This window comes from Salvelinus alpinus, chromosome 39 (genome assembly GCF_045679555.1).
Source record: "Salvelinus alpinus chromosome 39, SLU_Salpinus.1, whole genome shotgun sequence".
In the NCBI taxonomy this organism is placed as follows: domain Eukaryota; kingdom Metazoa; phylum Chordata; class Actinopteri; order Salmoniformes; family Salmonidae; genus Salvelinus; species Salvelinus alpinus.
In genome coordinates, this window is record NC_092124.1 from 9,126,667 (window position 1) to 9,147,704 (window position 21,038).

Consider the following 21,038-nt stretch of genomic DNA (forward strand, 5'->3'; position numbering starts at 1 on the left):
CATTTGAAAGAGTAAGAACATTTCAGCGAGACAACTCAAAGGCGAAATCCAATAACACTAAGATAATGGAATTCATTGCCCTTGACAATCAACCGTTCTCTGTCGTGGATGATGTTGACTTTTGCCGACTGGTCGAGCACAGGGACACTACCAAGTAGGCGCTATTTTTCAGATGTTGCCCTACCGGAGTTACACAGTATTGTTGAAACTCACATCCATGAGCTACTTGCACTGCTATTAGCTTCACGACTGACATTTGGACCAGCGATGTCAGCCGCATTATGAGTCTGACAGCACACTGGGTCGAAGAGGATTTTGTACTTAGGAAAGCCGTATTGTATGCTCAAGAATGTGCTGGTTCTCATACCGCTGCTGCCATTTCAATGGCATTTGAGAACATGAACACTCCTAGCTCCATTCGAACAACTGACTTGCGAAATAAGGTCAACTACGTCTGCAGCAGACGTGATACCCTGTCATGGCATTGAAACACCTGCTCAACAAAAATGCCAACACAGATCGTCGGGTTAACTTGGAAAAGTACTCTACTAGAGGCTGTGAACAAAAGATTCGGTGGCACTCTCTCTGAGCCTCTACTGTGTCACCACCATGCTCGATGATAGGTACAAGGACCGCTACTTCGATGCAGACAAGAAATAGGGTTTACGTGAAATGTTAGACACTGCTGGACAAGATTGAGGAAGAGAGGCCGTGGACAGACAGAGCTGAAACAGCTTGCATGTATGATGAAATCTGAATCTGAGACTGAACAAATGAACAACGAAACAGCACAGCAAGTAAGTGAAAGAAATAGGTTTTGATTATGTTTTACTGGTAATGGGGACATATATAAATGCCAACAAAATAACTATTTGGTCAGTGTGTGTGTGTGTGTGTGTGTGTGTGTGTGTGTCAACTATTTAACAGTACTAGAATGCATAAAAGGCAGCTAAAATGTTTAATATCGGTTATCGGTATTGTTTTTTTGGGGGCAAGGAAAATATCGGATATCTGTATCGGCCAAAAATATCATATCAGTGCATCCCTAATTGTAATCTTTTTTTAAATATTAAATTAGGGTTGTATTCAATGGAGAGAGATGCTATGCTACTAGCCTCATTCCATGAATATGCATAGCCATCTCGGGACAACTCTAATATCGACGTATACTCTGATTCGGTGAGTGAGTTTATAAGGAAGTGTAGGAGATGTTGTACCCACTGTGACTATTAAAATCTACCCTAACCAGAAACCGTGGATAGAACTAAAAGAGAGTACCACCGCATTTAACCAGGGAAAGGCAACTGGGAATATGGCAGAATATAAACAGCGTAGTCATTCCCTCCGCAAGGAAATCAAACAAGCAAAATGTCAGTATAGAGACAAAGTAGAGTCAATTCAACGACTCAAACACGAGATGTATGTGTCAGGGTCTACAGATTTATTTAACCTTTATTTACCTAGGCTAGTCAGTTAAGAACAAATTCTTATTTACAATGACGGCCTAGGAACAGTGGGTTAACTGCCTTGTTCAGGGGCAGAACGACAGATTCTTACCTTGTCAGCTCAGGGATTCGATCTAGCAACCTTTAGGTAACTGGCACAACACTTTAACCACTAGGTTACCTGCCACCCCAATCACAGACTACAAAAGGAAAACCAGCCACGTCTTGCTTCCAGACAAACTTAACACCTTCTTTGCCCACTTTGAGGATAATACAGTGCCACCGACGTGGCCCGCTACCAAGGACTGTGAGTTCTCCTTCTCCGTGCGCGACGTGAGTAAGACATTTAAACGTGTTAACCCTCGCAAGGCTGCCGGCCCAGACGGCATCCCTAGCTGCGTCCTCAGAGCATGCGCAGACCAACTGGCTGGTGTGTTTACAGACATTTTCATTCTCTCCCTATCCCTGTCTGCTGTCCCCACATGCTTCAACATGGCCACCATTGCTCCTGTACCCAAGAATGCAAAGGTAACTGAACTAAATGACTATCACCCTGTAGCACTCACTTCTGTCATCATGAAGTGCTTTGAGAGACTAGTCAAGGATTATATCACCTCTACCTTACACCCTAGACCCATTTCAATTTGCTTACCGCCCCAATAGGTCCACAGACGATGCAATTGCCATCACACTGCCCTATCCCATCTGGACAAGAGGAATACCTATGTAAGAATGCTGTTTATTGACTACAGCTCAGCATTCAACACCATAGTACCCTCCAAGTTCATCATTAAGCTTGAGGCCCTGGGTCTCAACCCCTCCCTGTGCAATTGGGTCCTGATGGGCCACCCCCAGGTGGTGAAGGTAGGAAACAACATCTCCACTTTGCTGATCCTCAACACTGGGGCCCCACAAGGGTGTGTGCTCAGCCCCCTCCTGTACTCCCTGTTCACCCATGACTGCGTGGTCATGCACGCCTCCAACTCAATCATCAAGTTGGCAGATGACACAACAGTAGTAGGTTTGATTACCAACAACGACGAGACAGCCTACAGGGGGAGGTGAGGGCTATTGGAGTGTGGTGTCAGGAAAACAACCTCACTAAACGTCAACAAAACGATGATCGTGGACTTCAGGAAACAGCAGAGGAAGCACCCCCCTATCCACATCGACGGGATAGTAGTGGAGTAGGTGGAAAGTTCCTCTGCGTACATATCACTGACAAAATGAAATGGTCCACCCACACAGACAGTGTGGCGAAGAAGGTGCAACAGTGCCTCTTCAACCTCAGGAGGCTGAAGAAATTTGGCTTGTCACCTAAAACCCTCAAACTTTTACAGATGCACAATTGAGAGCATTCTGTCTGGCTTTATCACTGCCTGGCACGGCAACTGCACCGCCCACAACCGCAGGGCTCTCCAGAGGGTGGGGGGGTCTGCACAACGCATCACCGGGGGCAAACTACCTGCCCTCCAAGACACCTACAGCACCCGATGTCACAGGAAGGCCAAAAAGATAATCAAGGGCAACAACCATCCGAGCCACTGCCTGTTCACCCCGTTACCATCCAGAAGGCGAGGTCAGTACAGGTGCATCAAAGCTGAGACCAAGAGACTGAAAAATAGCTTCCATCTCAAGGCCATCAGACTGATAAACAGCCATCACTAACAGAGGCTGCTGGCTACATAAGACTTGAAATCATTGGCCACTTTAATGAATGGAACACTAGTCACTTTAATAATCCATTGTAATAATATGTACATATCTTGCATTACTCATCTCATATGTATATACTGTATTCTATACTATCTATTGCATCTTAGCCCATGCCGCTCTGACATTGCTCATCCATATATTTATAAACTGGACAGTTTTATCTCCATCTCTTCATGGACACTCTTACTGACAGTTGTGGCTGCTTTGTGTGATGTATTGTTGTCTCTACCTTCTTGCCCTTTGTGCTGTTGTCTGTGGCCAATAATGTTTGTACCATGTTGTGTTGTTGCTTTGCTATGTTGTTGTCTTAGGTCTCTATGTAGTGTTGTCTCTTTTGTCATGTGTGTTTTGTCCTATTTGTATTTTATAATAAAAATGTTATCCCAGCCCCCATCCCCTCATGAGGCCTTTTGGTAGGCCGTCATTGTAAATAAGAATTTGTTCTTAACTGCCTTACCTAGTTAAATAAAAAAATCCATTCCTTTACTTAGATTTGTGTGTATTAGGTATTTGTTGTGGAATTGCTAGATATTACTTGTTAGACATTGCTGCACTGTCGGAACTAGAAGCACAAGCATTTAGCTACACTCGCAATAACATCTGCTAATCATGTGTATGTGACCAATACAATTTGATAGTGTTTTTTCTCCGAATTGCCAGGACATCGTGTCCTACATATCAGTACATTCGTAACAACTTAAGCATTATGGAACTAATTTTCGATCAAATAAACCCACAGTCATAACATTTTTTGTTGACCAAATTCGACACTCATTGACAATACGAAAAGTCCTTCCTTGATTGACGAAACAACGAAAAAACGCCACCTGCTGGAAGGAGACAGACTTTATGCCGAGTTGGGCCTGTCTCTTCCTCTATGGTATTAGAAACTGTGAAACTGCCGGAAAATCACACGAAGAAGAAAACGGAAGTGAACAGTGACGAAGAACAATTTCCACATTAGCGTTTTGATTGTCATTTAGACGTTTATGAACACCCTGGAACTCAAAATATGACTCTTTTAACGGCACAGCATCACATACTTACCAACGGTAGTGTTTAATTCGCATTGCAGACAGAATTTGGTTGATAGATTGTATCTAGGTAACGCTAGCTATCTGCTAACAATGGCTAACTGTATGGTTTTTCACTCTCAAATAGCCTCCATTATGGAGGTTCTAGCGAATGCAGCCGTGGCAGACATCTGTAAACTCGTAGACGACGACTATGCAGTGTTTCGTTTGGAAATAACTCAAAGCCAGAAAGAAAACAGGACATTGCGGAGGAAATTACAGCTATTGGAACAGAAGGTGACACGAGAGCGCGCAGAAAGGACAATGAGAGAGCGAGTCCTCGCCAGTCGTCCCAGTAGTGTCAAGATCTTCGACCGATACAGAGGAATGGCAAGAGGTACATTTTGCACAAGACCGTGGCTGTCGCCCCGTTCGTCTGCGTATGTGTTGAGACGTATTACCCAGAATTGTTTCTTTGTCAGTTTTAGGATATTATTGCACAAAGAAACAATATTTCCCGGAAGGCGGAGGCTGCGTAGCCGGTCATATATTGCTTAGTGCCTGTCGCCCCGTTCCCCTCTGCACATGTTTTCACATGTGTTCCCCAGAATTGGGGGATGGTCAGTTTGAATAGTATGCAATAATTCCTATCATATTCATACCAGATTCTTGATTTACTGCGTTTCCTTTACTCAATGAAAACAATATGATGATTATGTTTCATGCAATCGACCTATAAATAGTATATCAATAAGTTATGAGGTGTTACCTTACATCCTTGCCAATTCTAGACATTGTCAATTGTGTACAATATACCATTGACAGTAGCTAATCTAACCACCTTTTTCCCCCAAATTAATCTCTGGTGAAGGACATCTCACTGGAGGCCTCAGGAGCTTTGTGAAGCCAACAGGACACACTACATGGAGAGATGACCAACCAATCACTGTTGATGAGGGGAGTGGAACCTCAACCCAGCATGTTATCGTGATAGAGGTCAGTGTAATATACAGTACATCAAATGTGGCCAGTTTTTTTTTCAGAAAGGCTCCCCTCAGCTATTCACTTGTTTACATGTACAGTACCAGTCAAAAGTTTGGACACCTACTCATTCAAGGGTTTCTTTATTTTTACTATTTTATACATTGTAGAATAATAGTGAAGACATCAAACTATAAAATAACACATATGGAATCATGTAGTAACCAAAAGAAATGTTAAACAAATCAAAATATATTTTATATTCTTCAAAGTAGCCAACCTTTATCTTAATGACAGCTTTGCACACGCTTGGCATTCTCTCAACCAGCTTCAGCTGGGATGCTTTTCCTTCACTCTACGGTCCAACTCATCCCATCTCAATTGGGTTGAGGTCGGGTGATTGTGGAGGCCAGGTGTTACGAATCCCTTTGGCCCTGCAGTCTAGGGGGATGGTAACGAGACCCATAACATAACTCATGCAAAGTATAATAGTGAAAACCACAGACAACTAAATTAGCGTCAAACACTCATGGTTTATTTGTAAACACACGGTAATGGGGAGCGGGAAAAGGGGCTGAGCTGGACCCAAGGAAAGAAATAATAAGCATTCAAAAACACCCCTAAGCTAGTCTACCTGCTTCAACAGCTAGCTAACTAACCAAAATTACAGAGGGTGGTCCGCCCAGTTCTAACTAGTGTATTTAGACAAAGTTCACCTACAGGAAGTGTATGCCCATGGGCGACTTGTCTTGGTACCCTCTTTTCCCACCATCAAACAAACAGTCAAACGCCATAACAAAACAATACTCACAGGGTAACGGACAAAGTGACATGTAGTTGCAAAAACAAGAGATCTACAGAAAGAATAAGCTCTGGAGAAAACAACTGAATGGGTTTTTAAACCAAGGGAAAGGGGATGTGATTTGGTAATGGAAACAGGAAGAGGTGTGTCTTCTGATTGGTGACTGATTGGGGAATGATTATTGCCACCTGTGAGGGGAGAAGGAGAGAAAATAAACACACACAGGATACCTGTATCCGTAACACCAGGTCATCTGATGCAGCACTCAATCACTCTCCTTCTTGTTCAAATAGCCCTTACTCAGCCTGGAGGTGTGTTGGGTCATTGTCCCACTAAGCGCAAACCAGGTGGGATGGCAATTCGCTGCAGAATGCTGTGGTAGCCATGCTGGTTAAGTGTGCCTTGAATTCTAAATAAATCACTGACAGTGTCACCAGCAAAGCACCCCCAAACATCACACCTCCTCCATGCTTTACAGTGGGAAACACACATGCGGAGATCATCCGTTCACCTACTCTGCGTCACAAAGATACGGCAGTTGGAACCAAAAATCAAAAATTTGGACTCATCAGACCAGAGGACAGATTTCCACCAGTCTAATGTCCATTGCCCGTGTTTCTTGGCCCAAGCAAGTCTCTTCTTATTGGTGTCCTTTAATAGTGGTTTCTTTGCAACAATTCGACCATGAAGGCCTGATTCATGGGGCGGCAGGTAGCCTAGTGGTTAGAGCATTGGACTAGTAACCGGAAGGTTGCAAGATCAAATCCCCGAGCTGACAAGGTAAAATCTGTCGTTCAGTCCCACTGTTTATAGGCCGTCATTGAAAATAAGAATTTGTTCTTAACTGACTTGCCTAGTTAAATAAAGGTAAAATAAAAAATTCACACAGTCTCCTCTGAACTGTTGAGATGTGTCTGTTACTTAAACTCTGTGAAGCATTTATTTGGGCTGCAATTTCTGAAGCTGGTAACTAACGAACTTATCCTCTGCAGCAAAGGTAACTCTCAGTCTTCCTATTCTGTGACCTTCCTCATGAGAACCAGTTTCATCATAGCGCTGGATGGTTTTTAAGGACTGCACTTTAAAAGCTCTTGAAATGTTCTGTATTGACTAACCTTCATGTCTTAAAGTAATGACTGTCATTTCTCTTTGCTTATTTGAGCTGTTCTTGCCGTAATATGGACTTGATCTTCTACCAAAAAGGTATACCCCCTACCTTGTCACAACACAACTGATTGTCTCAAACGCAATTAAGGAAAGAAATTCCACAAATGAACTTTTAACAAGGCACACATGTTAATTGAAATGTATTCCAGGTGACCTCATGAAGCTGGTTGAGAGAATGCCAAGCTTGTGCAAAGCTGGCTACTTTGAAGAATCTCAAATATATTTTAATTTGTTTAACACTTTTTTTGGTTACTACATGATTCCATGTGTGTTATTTCATAGTTTTGATGTCTTCACTATTATTCTACAATGTATAAAATAGTAAAAATTAAGAAACTTTTGACTGGTACTGTACATCCTTATTTCTCTGCCATAGGGGAGTTTGTGAGACTTTCCTACAACATTGTTATCCAATTCCACTCATGTACCAGTAATAACCTCCTCTCTTCTTGTGTCAGTCTGCAGATACAGAGGTTTCAGGTCCTGGGGTCAAGCAGGAGAGAACTGAAAGAGAGGACACAAGACACAGAAGAGACATCCAGACTGGATTGACTGGAGCACCCCCTGTATCCAGGGAGGACCCCGCCACCTCGCCTCAGCCCAGGACACGACACAGCATCACGGAGGTCAGTGGAACGCCGAACACCGTCCTCAAGTCAGAGACAGACACCAAGACTTTAACTGTAACACACAGGCTCTTACCCACAGAATCTGACCACAGATCAGACTCGGAGACACTGGAGCTGGGGCCACTGGGCTGTCCTCCTGCTTCCAGCTCAGAGTACTTACCGGTATTTCACCAGAGCCAGAGGACGGTTCTTTCCTGTGGCGATGGTGACACGTTAGACACTGGTGTTGATGACCTGTCTTGTTCTTACGCTACAGAGATGGACCCTGGCAACATATCCTTGGGTTTAGAAACACAGACTCATCTGTTTAGAGGGGAGTGGAACCAGTACAGTAGTAGTGTATACTCTGAAGGGTGCCTAGATAAGAAACGGGAGGTTGTACTGGTAGACGAGGTAAAAGTGGAGGGTGACGCTCCTCCCATATGGAATGCAGATAGTCACCTAGGAGACGGACACTCACAGGGCAGAGATTTCTTAGATTACAGAGAAAGCTCAGACACAAATATAAATGTTGTCACCCACTCCCCTTTACACGCATTCGGAGATCGTGACCCAGTGTCCACGTCGATGGCACCTTCCGATTCACACGGCTGCGTCGATCAGGTGTTGAACTCAAAGGGCCATGGCTCGTGGAGGGGGAGCAACATCAGGCAATAGTAAAGAGAAACGGTTCCTCTGCATGTTCTGTAACAAAGGCTTCAGCTGCCCCCAGAAGGTGGAGATTCACCAGAGGGTCCACACAGGAGAGAAACCCTTCAGCTGTACCCAGTGTCATATGTGCTTTTCCCAGGCTTGTCACCTGAAGAGGCACCAGAGGGTCCACACAGGGGAGAAACCCTACAGCTGCCCCCATTGTGAGAAGAGGTTCTCCCGCCAGGACCAGCTGAAAATGCACCTGAAGGTCACACAGGAGAGAGGCCATTTGCCTGTACGCACTGCAGGAAGAGGTTCTCAGAGAGGAGCAACCTCAGGATACACCAGCAGAAACACCATTCCACTCTATAGCGTCTGGCGTTTAGATCAAGCCCTGCATTAAAAACATAGATTCAGTGTTATCAGCAGAAAAGATCCACAGATGCATTTAGAATAATGAAACAGATTTCAGTGTTGAATACTTGTGGGTAGAATATTGCATCCAGATATTGTGTGATATATAAGGCAGGTGATAAGCCTAAAAAGTGTTTGAGGTGTTCTGGAAGACTGTTCTGAAAAATGGACCTCTGTAGGAGATGAAAAATGTACCTTGTCTTGTACAGAAAAAAGGGGTGTGGAGATCTGTGCCAGTTCTTGTTGAGTAGTGGTGGACCTGAGTATTACATGTGAATAGTGATTGAAAAGAAACAGGGAGTACATATATTTTTTAATTGAAATGCATACAGATTTTAAGTTGGTTGATGTCATAAATATTAAGAACTTGAAAGTGATGGAAAAGTGGAGAGGAACTGGCACGACTGTCTGAAATGAGTTGCCAGCATCACAAAAATAGTTTTTGGAGAATGAATATGTTAAAGTTACTTTTGTAAGTATTGGCCTAGACCAGGGCTATTCAACTCTTACCCTACGAGGTCCAGAGCCTGCTGGTTTTCTGTTCTACCTGATAATGAATTGCACCCACATGTTGTTCCAGGTCTAAATATGTCTGTGAGTAGAGGGGAACAATGGAGAAAGAAACACAGCACAACTAACTCCAGAGTTTAGTTTGAGGGGCCTAGACTATATTGCAACATAAGGATGCATTAAGGTGTATTACAGATTTAATATTATTTTCCTTGGGATGAGATGTTGAATTTGTCTGATGACACCAATACCTCTCGCAATTTTATTGCAGACAAATGAAGTGGGATTTGCCCAGTTTATTTTTTTCGTCAATGAGAACACCTAGGAATTTGTTTGTTTTAACACTGAAAAGGAAATGTATACTTTTTTTATTCAACTCTTGGACTGAGGACAGACACTGGTTACAATATGCCATTTGATTATATTCCAATCGGCTAAATTCTGTAGGCTACCCGTAAAAGGCGCTGCATGGTCAATCCGACGTCTGCATTGGCCGTGTAGCATTTACGGTGATACGGCCTCTGCAAAAGTCAGGGAATTCATACTTTTTGTGCTTCGCAGAGCTGTTGTGAAGGAACTTGTCAAGGAAGTGAGTTTGTGTTTATACAGGACCTTCCGCCGCCCACCTACCGTCAGCCAATCATGTCAGTGCGGAGATATACGGAGCCCTCTGCATTGTTACAAAATTTGGGAGGCGCGATGCGGTACGGAGCTCAATTTGGCCTCTGCATGCTTCTGTAGGCGCCACAATTGCTTCACACCTTCCATATGGAGCCTCCGACCACATTTTCAGATCAAGCATAAATTGGCTTTTAGCCTATCCATTGTCACATTATGAAAGGTGTGAAAACAGATTATAGGCTATTGTTTGTGTCCCTGGCTGAGTTGATGAGCTGATTTGGGCCATCAGTTGATTGACAGATGTAGAACTTACTGTAGAACGATACATTTTCCTCCAGTGTGGATGCTCGCCTATAGTTGGGCTGTGTATAATTTGCCAATTTAGTTATTGTCTTTGGTGTGGATTGAAAGCCTGTATTGTGTGGCCTTAATATTTCATTTTGTAAAGCTGTTTGAGCCTATCCAAAGAAGATTTTGTTGAGCTGAGACTTTTCTCTGGATAGTAAATTATCAGACTATTTGTTTTACTTCTTGAAAACATTGAAATAAATGCAATTCACTTGTGGGCCTAATGTAGGCTCAGGCTTGCCACTATATCACCCAGCACTGGGCGAGAACTCATGAGGCTCGGAGCCAAAGCACGCTGCTTAGACCTCTGCGCTACTGCAGGTCACAATGATCTAGCAAGCCGTAAGAATGCTATGAATACCAGTGGCGGTCAATGTCATTTAAGATGAGGGAGGTCAATTATATTTTTTTACGAGCATGGCCTTATTTATATTACAGCATATTGGATGACAGTCATTCATATTCCATTCACCCAGTTCAATGTAACATCGATAGGTTTAGGCTACAACGTGTTACTCTATACCCATCATGAGGTTGCTACAACCTAGCCTATGAGTGAAAGTTTACAGCGTAGGTGCACACAGGTCGAGAGAAAGATTGAGGTGACAGACAATGACACTATCGTAGAAACTTTTACACAGGGAGACTCAAAGTCAATCTTAAATGAATCATTGTTTATTTTCAAGCATGTGACAGACTAATACCTCATGAGACTTCTCTCTAAGCTGAAACTGAGATATCCCTTTCTCTAAACAACATTCTTGGGGTACTGCCAAATTGCAGATAGTGATAGTGAGGATTCGTTCAATCAGCATGAACACAGAGATTGGTTATTAGAAAAGCACACACTTAAAAATGTCCATCACATTATCACTTGTGGGACAATAATCGTTACATTTATTTTATTTTTTAAATATTTTTATTTTATTTTATCCCATTTTCTCCCCCCTTTTTGTGGTATCCAATCGCTAGTAATTACTATCTTGGCTCATCGCTACAACTCCCGTACGGGCTCGGGAGAGACGAAGGTCGAAAGCCATGCGTCCTCCGAAGCACAACCCAACCAAGCCGCACTGCTTCTTAACACAGCGCGCCTCCAACCCGGAAGCCAGCCGCACCAATGTGTCGGAGGAAACACCGTGTACCTGGCCCCCTTGGTTAGCGCGCACTGCGCCCGGCCCGCCACAGGAGTCGCTGGAGCGCGATGAGACAAGGATATCCCTACCGGCCAAACCCTCCCTAACCCGGACGACGCTAGCCCAATTGTGCGTCGCCCCACGGACCTACCGGTCGCGGCCGGCTGCGACAGAGCCTGGGCGCGAACCCAGAGACTCTGGTGGCGCAGTTAGCACTGCGATGCAGTGCCCTAGACCACTGCGCCACCCGGGAGGCCTACATTTTAACGTACGCATTCGTTTTTAGCTTCTATATCATATTTATAATAAAGTAAGGGAAATCAACACATTAAACCAGACACTTCATAATTTCAAACCCTTCTTTCTGGGTTGTACTTGTAAAACCATTGCAGTAGAATGTTTTAACTTAACCTTCGCTTCATACAGTTACACATACAGTTGAAGTCGAAAATTTACATACACTTAGGTTGGAGTCATTAAAACTCATTTTTCAATCACTTCACAAATTTCTTGTTAACAAACTATAGTTTTGGCAAGTCGGTTAGGACATCTACTTTGGGCATGACACAAGTCATTTTACCAACAATTGTTTGCAGACAGATTATTTCACTTATAATTCAACGTATCACAATTGCAGTGGGTCAGAAGTTTACATACACTAAGTTGACTGTGCCTTTAAACAGCTTAGAAAATTCCAGAAAATGATGTCATGCTTTAGAAGCATCTAATAGGCTAATTGACATAATTTGAGTCAATTGGAGGTGTACCTGTGGATGTATTTCAAGGCCTACCTTCAAACTCAGTGTCTATTTGCTTGACATCATGGGAAAATCAAAAGAAATCAGCCAAGACCTCAGAAAAAAAATTGTAGACCTCCACAATTCTGGTTCATCCTTGGGAGCAAAAGGCCTGAAGGTACCACATTCATCTGTACAAGCAATAGTACGCAAGTATAAACACCATGGGACCACGCAGCCGTCATACCGCTCAGGAAGGAGACACGTTCTGTCTCCTAGAGATGAATGTCATTTGGTGCGAAAAGTGCAAATCAATCCCAGAACAGCAGCAAAGGACCTTGTGAAGATGCTGGAGGAAACAGGTACAAAAGTATCTATATCCATAGTAAAATGAGTCCTATATCGACATAACCTGAAAGGTCACTCAGCAAAGAAGAAGCCACTGCTCCAAAACGCCATAAAAAAGCTAGACCACGGTTTGCAACTGCACATGGGGACAAAGATCGTACTTTTTGGAGAAATGTCCTCTGGTCTGATGAAAAAATAGAACTGTTGGCCATAACTGTCGACCATCGTTATGTTTGGTAAAAATGTGTGTGGTAAAAATTGTAGGGTAAAAACAAACAAAATGGCCAGGCCTTAGCAGTCAAGCTGAATAGGCCTCTTCTAAAGTAAACAATCCCAGAGCCTGTCTCTTGTAATCATTGTCATTTTGACCTGTTGCATTGACATACAGTTCTGTACAAACTGTCCCTGGGACATAAACTAGTCAAAATAAGAAACCTGTTTAACAAATCTACTAGGACCTTCAAAAAGTTGGTGCTGGCTTATCAGCTCAATATTCCTGACTAAAAACATTTACTTGGATCTACTTCAATTCTGGACACAGTTCCACGTAATGGAAACAGATTGTTTTAAATTATATTACTTTCCTACTTAAATCACTGGTGCTACCCAAACTATAGAATAAAAATTGGAAATTGTCATTTCAATTATTCATACCTCTGTCCCAGATTTCCCCACTGTCTGTGAGGGACACCCCTTACAGACAGGTTTATTTTCAGTGAGTACTGGCGGCTAGCTGTTCCACGGGAAGCTTATCTCTAACCCAAACGGCCTCTAATTTAATATCGGTCCTAATGCTCAATCCCTCTGTTCATAATGTGACCTTGTATTGAAACATTTACTTCTTCAAATTACTAAGATATTGCATTAGAGTGCTATCTGAAAGCCACTTACCATTCACTTTGTTCCTTCACACTTATTAAATGTCTATTTTAAGATTCATATGTAATGCTTTGGAGGGATCAATATGTATTAACTGGGCTGGCACTGTCTCAGTCCCCTGTATATCGCATGCTCTGTCTATATTAAGTCTCTACCTAGCATGTTCTGTATTCACCTACTCAACCGTTTAACATCATTGGTTCTATTTAACAGGGTATGGGGTTTATTTCAAAACGTATTACCAGCGTGGAAGAAATCTCATAAGTGTTTATGGTTTTATTGGTTAGGGGCAAGTCAAATCCCGTACAATGCTTTAACCTAATCTTTCTCAAATGATCCATAAAGGGACCACTGAACATTTCTCAGAATACGTCTACGTGTGGGTGTACAAGTTGTATGTATATTTTTCCTATTGTTACTTTGTCAGATCTCTGGTAACCCATTATACATGTTACATCACAAATTCCTCCTCTACACCAGTGTTCTATTCATACAGGGGTTTACATATTCCCTCTAGTGTTCTATTTAACAGCATATTCGGGAATAATACTCTTATCTCCATACAGAACCCCTAAATAACGTTATAGATCTGAAAATTCAGCTCACACAGAACTGGTTGGGGTATTCATTATTTTCCTTATATAACTATACTTAGGTATTCACAGTCACACCACGTGCATCTTCAACGATTCTAAATTCCTACAATAACACCGTGTGCTATTATCAGTGGTTCTCAGACCACGTAGACTTTTTACATCGTTACATATGTATCTTCAACGGTTCTCTTGCCACTACTTCCTATACACTTGTAGTCCCAGACTACGATGGGCGGTGGTGGATGGAACCCCTAGATTGAAAAACTCGGCTCACACAGAACTGGAAAACTCGGCCACACTCACACTGGAGCTAGTCCCCAGACTCAGTACGTTATAGCTACATTTCAATCTCTTATTATCCAATTTTCTATCAGCTTATTATCCAAAATTCAATCTTAATAGTAATAATTTCAATCCATTTATTATCCACATTTCAATCAGCTTAATGTCATATTTTACAATCACACAACTTTCACATCCACTTAATAATAGTCCCAAACACACTCTAATCTCCATTATTACCCCATGTGCATCTTCAATGATTCTCTTGTCGTTACTTCCTATGCACCATATGTATCTCCTATATACAGTGCCGTTGGAAAATATTCAGACCCCTTGACTTTTTCCACATTGTTAGGTTACAGCCTTATTCTAACATTGATTAAATAGTTTTTTTCCCATCAAGCTACAAACAATACCCCATAATGGCAAAGCAAAAACAGGTTTTTAGAGATGTTTGCTAATTTATAAAAATACAAAACTGAAATATCACATTTCCATAACTATTCAGACCCTTGTTCCTGCATTGTATTGGCTTTGTGCTTAGGGTTGTCGTCCTGTTGGAAGGTGAACCTTTGACACAGTCTGAGATCCTGAGCGCTCTGGAGCAGGGTTTCATCAAGGATCTCTCTGTACTGCTCTGGTCATCTTTGCCTTGATCCTGACTAGGGTTGCACATTTTGGGGAATATTCAGAGGTGGAAACTTTCCGTGGGAGTTGACAGAAATATGGGAATTGATGGAAATATGCAAATTAATATTAACACCATTTAAGTGTAGCTGTTTTTTTGCATTGGATATATTTACCATATCATATGGAGACAGAAACATAATCCTTTTACCTTATCATAAGTAGACATAGTTGCAAATTATTAAATCCTTCCAATAGAAATAAAAAAAACAATTTAGTTACGAATTGAACTTGACTCTTGTGAATTGACTCTTCACATGGGATGATTTCACTGCACAATAAAAGGGAATATTGAATGATCCATCACATCTCCCAAAAACGTTTAACATACATCTGTAAAATGATAGTCTAGAAACTAAAGCTTTGGTTTTCTTCCTCTCAGGCTTTCATGTCTTCTCCCTAAACCTCCTCAATGTCCACCTCTTGAACATCAGACTCTGGAGGCCTCATCTTCACTGTCACTTTCCAACCTTGTTGAGGATGGCTCGTTGTCAGGCTCAAAAAGCCTAAAATTTGCCCGGATTGGTCAGCCTGTTATGTGCTTTGGTGTGTGTTCCCAAACAAGGACCAGTTGCGCTCTGAGGCGGCTGATGTTGGTGGGATTTGGAGGATGATGAGGCAACAGGGGAAAGAGCCTCAGATCCACAAAGTCCCTTCCACCAGGTGGCTGATGAGATACACTACCGTTCAAACGTTTGGGGTCACTTAGAAATGTCCTTGTTTTTGAAAGAAAAGCAAAAAAAATTGTCCATTGAAATAACATCAAATTGATCAGAAATTGTGTAGATATTGTTAATGTTGTAAATTACTATTGTAGCTGGAAATATCTACAGCAACCATCACTCCTGTGTTCCAATGGCACGTTGTGTTAGCTAATACAAGTTTATCATTTTAAAAAGGCTAATTGCTCATTAGAAAACCCTTTTGCAATTATGTTAGCACAGCTGAAAACTGTTGTTCTGATTAAAGAAGCAATAAAACTGGCCTTCTTTAGACTAGTTGAGTATCTGGAGCATCGGCATTTGTTGGTTCGATTACAGGCTAAAAATGGCCAGAAACAAATTACGTTCTGATGAAACTCGTCAGTCTATTCCATGCGATAAATTGCCAAGAAACTGAAGATCTCATACAACGCTGTGTACTACTCCCTTCACAGAACAGCGCAAACTGTCTCTAACCAGAATAGAAAGAGTGGGAGGCCCCGGTGCTGGCCTTCTAGGCAGAGTTCCTCTGTCCAGTGACTGTGTTCTTTTGCCCATCTTAATCTTTTCTTTTTATTGGCCAGTCTGAGATATGGCTTTTTCTTTGCAACTTTGCCTAGAAGGCCAGCAACCCGGAGTCACCTCTTCATTGTTGATGTTGAGACTGGTGTTTTGCGGTTACTATTTAATGAAGCTGCCAGTTGAGGACTTGAGGCATCTGTTAATGTTTATTTTTAGGTGGGGGGGTAGGATTCATTTAAGAGGTAGGGTTTAACTCTCAGACCATGAGAAACCAGGTTCTCTGGTCTGACGAACCCAAGATTGAACTCTTTGACCTGAATACCAAGAGTCACATCTGGAGGAAACCTGGCACCATACCTACGGTGAAGCATGTTGGTGGCAGCATCATGCTGTGGGGATGTTTTTTGGCAGCCAGGACTGGGAGACTATTCAGGATCGAGGGAAAGATTAACGGAGCACAGATATCCTTGATAACCTGTTCCAGAGAGCTCAGGACCTCCGACTAAGGCGAAGGTTCACCTTCCAACAGGACAATGACCCTAAGCACACAGCCAAGACAACGCAGGAGTGGCTTCGGGACAAGTCTCTGAATATCTTTGAGTGGCCCAGCCAGAGCCCGGATTTGAAGCCGATCGAACATCTCTGTAAAGACCTGAAAATAACTGTGCAGGCTTGAGAGGATCTGCAGAGAAGAAACTCCAAGTATAGGTGCGCCAAGCTTCTAGCGTCATACCCAAGAAGACACGAGGCTGTAATTGCTGCCAAAGGTGCTTCAACAAAGTACTGAGTAAAGGGTCTGAACTTATGTAAAACATTACATTTGTTTATACATTTGTAAAATGTCTAAACCTGTTTTTACTTTGTCATTATGGGGTATTGTGTGTAGATTGAGGAAAACAACAATTTAATACATTTTAGAATAAAACTAACGTAACAAAATGTGGAGAAAGTCAAGGAGTCTGGATACTTTCCAAATGCACTGTGTAGTGTACACACATACTAACGAACACGTCAATATAGTTTAGTCAGGTTTGTATGATGTTGACTTGACTTATCATAGCTGACTTATTTTTACCCACAACATCATATTTGTCCACCATGATGGGTTTAACAACAATGAAGTAATTCTGTAACTACAGTATAGAACTCAAATGTCGTCGAGATGGGTAAACACTCCATGTTGAAAGTGTGTTTATTATCTGTGTGTACGTACCTGAGGGAGTGTACGTCTGTGTAATCTGTATCACATGTCTCTTCCAGGAGGAGGAGGGTCCAGAGGTGCTGCTGGTGAAGGAGGAGGGTCTGGGGAACACTGAGGAGACCATAGTCATGGAGGACAACCAGACTACACCTCCTCCTGAACCCACAGAGGAACCAGCTGATCAGCACAGGACCACACACAGTCTCACTGAGGTGAGCCCACTGAACTACTGTCTGAATGGTATTAGTTCGGGCCGTATTCCACTAAGCCTCTCAGAGTATGAGTGCTGAAGTAGGATCAGTTTTGTCATTTTAGATCACAAGACTATGTAGACAGGTGCGGGACCTGATCCTCGATCACCACTTCTACTCTGAGACTCTTTGTGTATAAGGGCACAGGTCTTGATATATTGTCTGGTAGTGTGGAACCATGCCTTAGAATTATCAAACCATTAATTAAAGAAGGTCAAGTAATCAAATCAACTAACACGTTTGCATAGGACCCATAGCAATCCCCAATCAGAAGATGCTCCATAGCAGGGTGCTCATATCAGATTTCGTGATCCAACATCCTCTCACTCTGTATCTCTTACAGTCAGTAGACATGGAGGATGGGAAGCCTGATCTGCTGATTGTCAAAGAGGAGACAATAGACGAACCAGAGAGCATTGACCTGCTGAGTGGACTAAAGCTGGGGGAGGAAGGTAAGGGAGAAATAAAATAGTCTACATACAGTAATAGATCTTCAATGGAAATAGTGATGCATCTGGCTATTATTTTTCCTTAATTTTCTTCAATCATAAAATGCTATTTGTTTACATACAAAAAAAACAATGTATGAAAATGCTCAGGTAATTGACAAAAGAAATCCATATGTAGAATGTTCTCTGCCATGTTTGTGAAGTCTTTTGTAACTTCTTCCTGCAGGTGGTTGGCTGGAGGCTAACAGAGGAGACTGGGCAGCCATCTTGGATTCCCAGACCCAGACCTGTGCAGCCAAAGGCCTAAGAGACAACGTCACTGATCAGGCCAGGACCAGAGGCGATATAATGGAGGTCAGTGGATGGGACAGCATCCTCAACTCTCAGCGGGGGAACTACACTGTTAACCACAACCAGAAACCGACAGTCGAACACAAAACAACCAAACTTAGTCTCCATGACAACAGACTGGCTGAGACCAGGGCGAGGCGTAAATTTGGTCTGCAGGTACGGGGAGGTGTCCGTATGCGGCTGGAGAGAACAGACACAGACTCGGCTAGCGATGCTCCATCCTGCTCCTATAGTTGTGATTCAGAGAGACTGATGGCGCCTCAGGTTAACCCCCTAACAGGTGCTGCCTTCAGCCTGCCTTCTATAGGATCTATCAACTGGAACATGGACCCTGCGACAACACAGACACTCCCTGGCCTTCATCCTCCTCACACTCTCCTAATGTTAAACCAGACCTCAGACAATGCCAGTGCCTCATCACTAAATGGCTACACAAGCCCATTGACAAATGAACGTAGTAGAGACGTAATCTGTAAAGCTGGCAGCGTCAAAGAGAAGCGCTTCCCATGTTCATTCTGTGGGAAAGCCTTCAGTTTTCCCAAACAGGTGGAGATCCACCAGAGGACTCACACAGGGGAGAAACCATTCAACTGTACACAGTGTTATATGCGCTTCGCCCGGGCTGGCCACCTGAAGAGCCATCAGAGGGTCCACACAGGGGAGAAACCCTTCAGCTGCCCCCAGTGTGAGAAGAGGTTCTCCCACCAGCACCAGCTGAAGAGGCACCTGAAGGTCCACACGGGAGAGAGGCCGTTTGCCTGTACGCACTGCGAGAAGAGGTTCTCAGAGAGGAGCTATCTCAGGATACACCAGCAGAAAATGCACATGGTCCATGTATAGACATGTAATTTAGTACTAGTTAGTTTGTTTGTTGTTGGTTTTGGATGTAGTAGGGAACTGGATGAGGTGAACTGAGGAAAGAATGAGTATGATGAGGCAGAGTAGATGATATGGTGATGGTTGATGTGATGGTGTCTGTAAAAATTCTTCACTGATGTAAAGTGAGCCGTGTCCTGTTTGATGCTGGTGTTTTATAATGAGGAAATGTTAGTGCCTTAATTCATTGACTTAAAATGAAGTAGTGAAGATGTGTGTAATGTTGAACCTTTTCCAAAGTATTCTAAAATGTATTTTATGGTACCATATTTATATAAAAGGTAGTGTTACCCTAGTGATGTTATTCTACTTGTGATTGCTATTTTGTTTAAATGAACTACTAAATTGACTCTGACTGACTTGGTTATTTTGTATCATTTTTTATATATATATATTTTAGAATAAACTCCAATGGCTCCATATTGTTAGGTACTTGAATCAGTTTTCAAGATGGGCTGTGGTTCACATTTTATAATGTCATGTTTGTGTGTACAGGAAAGAGTTTAAATAAAGTTTCCTGCTTTTCAGTACAATCTTTGTTTGCAGTCTGTAGTCAATGAAGACCTGCTGATCCGGTGTTACTGGCGACTGGACCTATGAAGTGACTGGTCAGGATCATGGATCAGGAGCTGTCGCTCTTCCTTCCCGAGTCAGAACAAAGGTCCTAACCACGAGGGACAGAGACTCCACCACAACATAGAACACAACCAGTGGACAGGTGGGCTGAACAACCTCAGTCCTGGTGGTCATCAGAGAGATGGATGGTCCAGTCAGGGATCCAGTCTGCAGCCTAGATCCTTCTCTTCCCAGTCTCAGTGCAGGGATGAAGCAGGGCCTGGGGCTAGTAGAGATAGACCCTCCTGTTCCTATGATTCAAACACCACAGTAACAATGATGATCAGAGCAGGTCACCCTGGGATTCAGCCTTCACAGAGAGCTGTGGGAGACCCCCCTGGTGGGAGTCTGTCTTCTCCTTCAGGGTTTCGTCTAATGCCTGGTGAATGGGTTTTTCCACCTGAGGGTGGTGGCTCCTGCTTCTACCTTCTCTGGTGTCACTCGGTCACAACGTGGGATGCCGAGCATTACGACGTACGCCGAACACCTGCCCCACCTGTACAGCGCGTCACTAATGCAAACTATGTGAAGGCACATCAGACCGTTCACACCAAGGAGAGGCCCTTAAAGTGCAAACTATGTTCCCGGAGTAACCTTACCAGACATAGGAGTATCCACAATAGGGAGAAATCGTGGCTTGAGATGTATGCACTTCTGGGAATAATTCTTTACCGGAAATATTATAGTTATCATGTTAAGTGTCTTAGGGTAAGAGGGTAATTCACCACATACACCTCATTAACCCTTTGTTAACTTATCATTTGAAACAGGCTTGTGTAAATACGTGTTTTTACAGCGACAGTAAGCCTAGACTAGAACAAGCACTTAAATATTTACCTTACTGAGTAGATGGAATAAAGTTATTTTATTATTGTATTTTATCACACTTCGTTCTTAACAAGTCTGCTCTGAACTTGAAAGATAGTGATCATGATTAGGAGATTTGATATGTAACGTAATAAGCAGTACCGTATTTTAAAGAACAAAGCGCACACCTTTTTCAGTTAACAACCTTTGAGCTATGACGCCAACCAATAAGATCTTTTCTCTTCAGTGTAAACGGAAGTGAACAGTTACCCAAAACAATTATCACGATAGTATTGTTATCTAGACGTTTATTAACACATT

General features: G+C 42.7%; 1 protein-coding gene across 1 annotated transcript; it reads left to right on the plus strand.

Moving 5' to 3' along the window:
* The first annotated feature begins 3,994 nt into the window (after positions 1–3,994).
* LOC139566766 (uncharacterized) lies at positions 3,995–19,828 on the plus strand. The gene is made up of 7 exons (XM_071388061.1): positions 3,995–4,213; positions 4,323–4,571; positions 5,046–5,170; positions 7,583–7,750; positions 17,428–17,580; positions 17,963–18,071; positions 18,295–19,828. The coding sequence occupies exons 1-7, from the start codon at positions 4,174–4,176 to the stop codon at positions 19,257–19,259; spliced, it is 1,809 nt and encodes a 602-aa protein (XP_071244162.1). The 5' UTR covers positions 3,995–4,173; the 3' UTR covers positions 19,260–19,828.
* Positions 19,829–21,038: the final 1,210 nt, after the last annotated feature.

Bases quoted from the DNA above. Each gene is read 5' to 3' on its own strand.
- LOC139566766 (XM_071388061.1), top strand. From the start codon at position 4,174: ATGACTCTTTTAACGGCACAGCATCACATACTTACCAACG. The intron at 7,751-17,427 runs GTCAGTGGAACG...TGTCTCTTCCAG, and splicing joins CACGACACAGCATCACGGAG to GAGGAGGAGGGTCCAGAGGT. The intron at 18,072-18,294 runs GTAAGGGAGAAA...TTCTTCCTGCAG, and splicing joins ACTAAAGCTGGGGGAGGAAG to GTGGTTGGCTGGAGGCTAAC.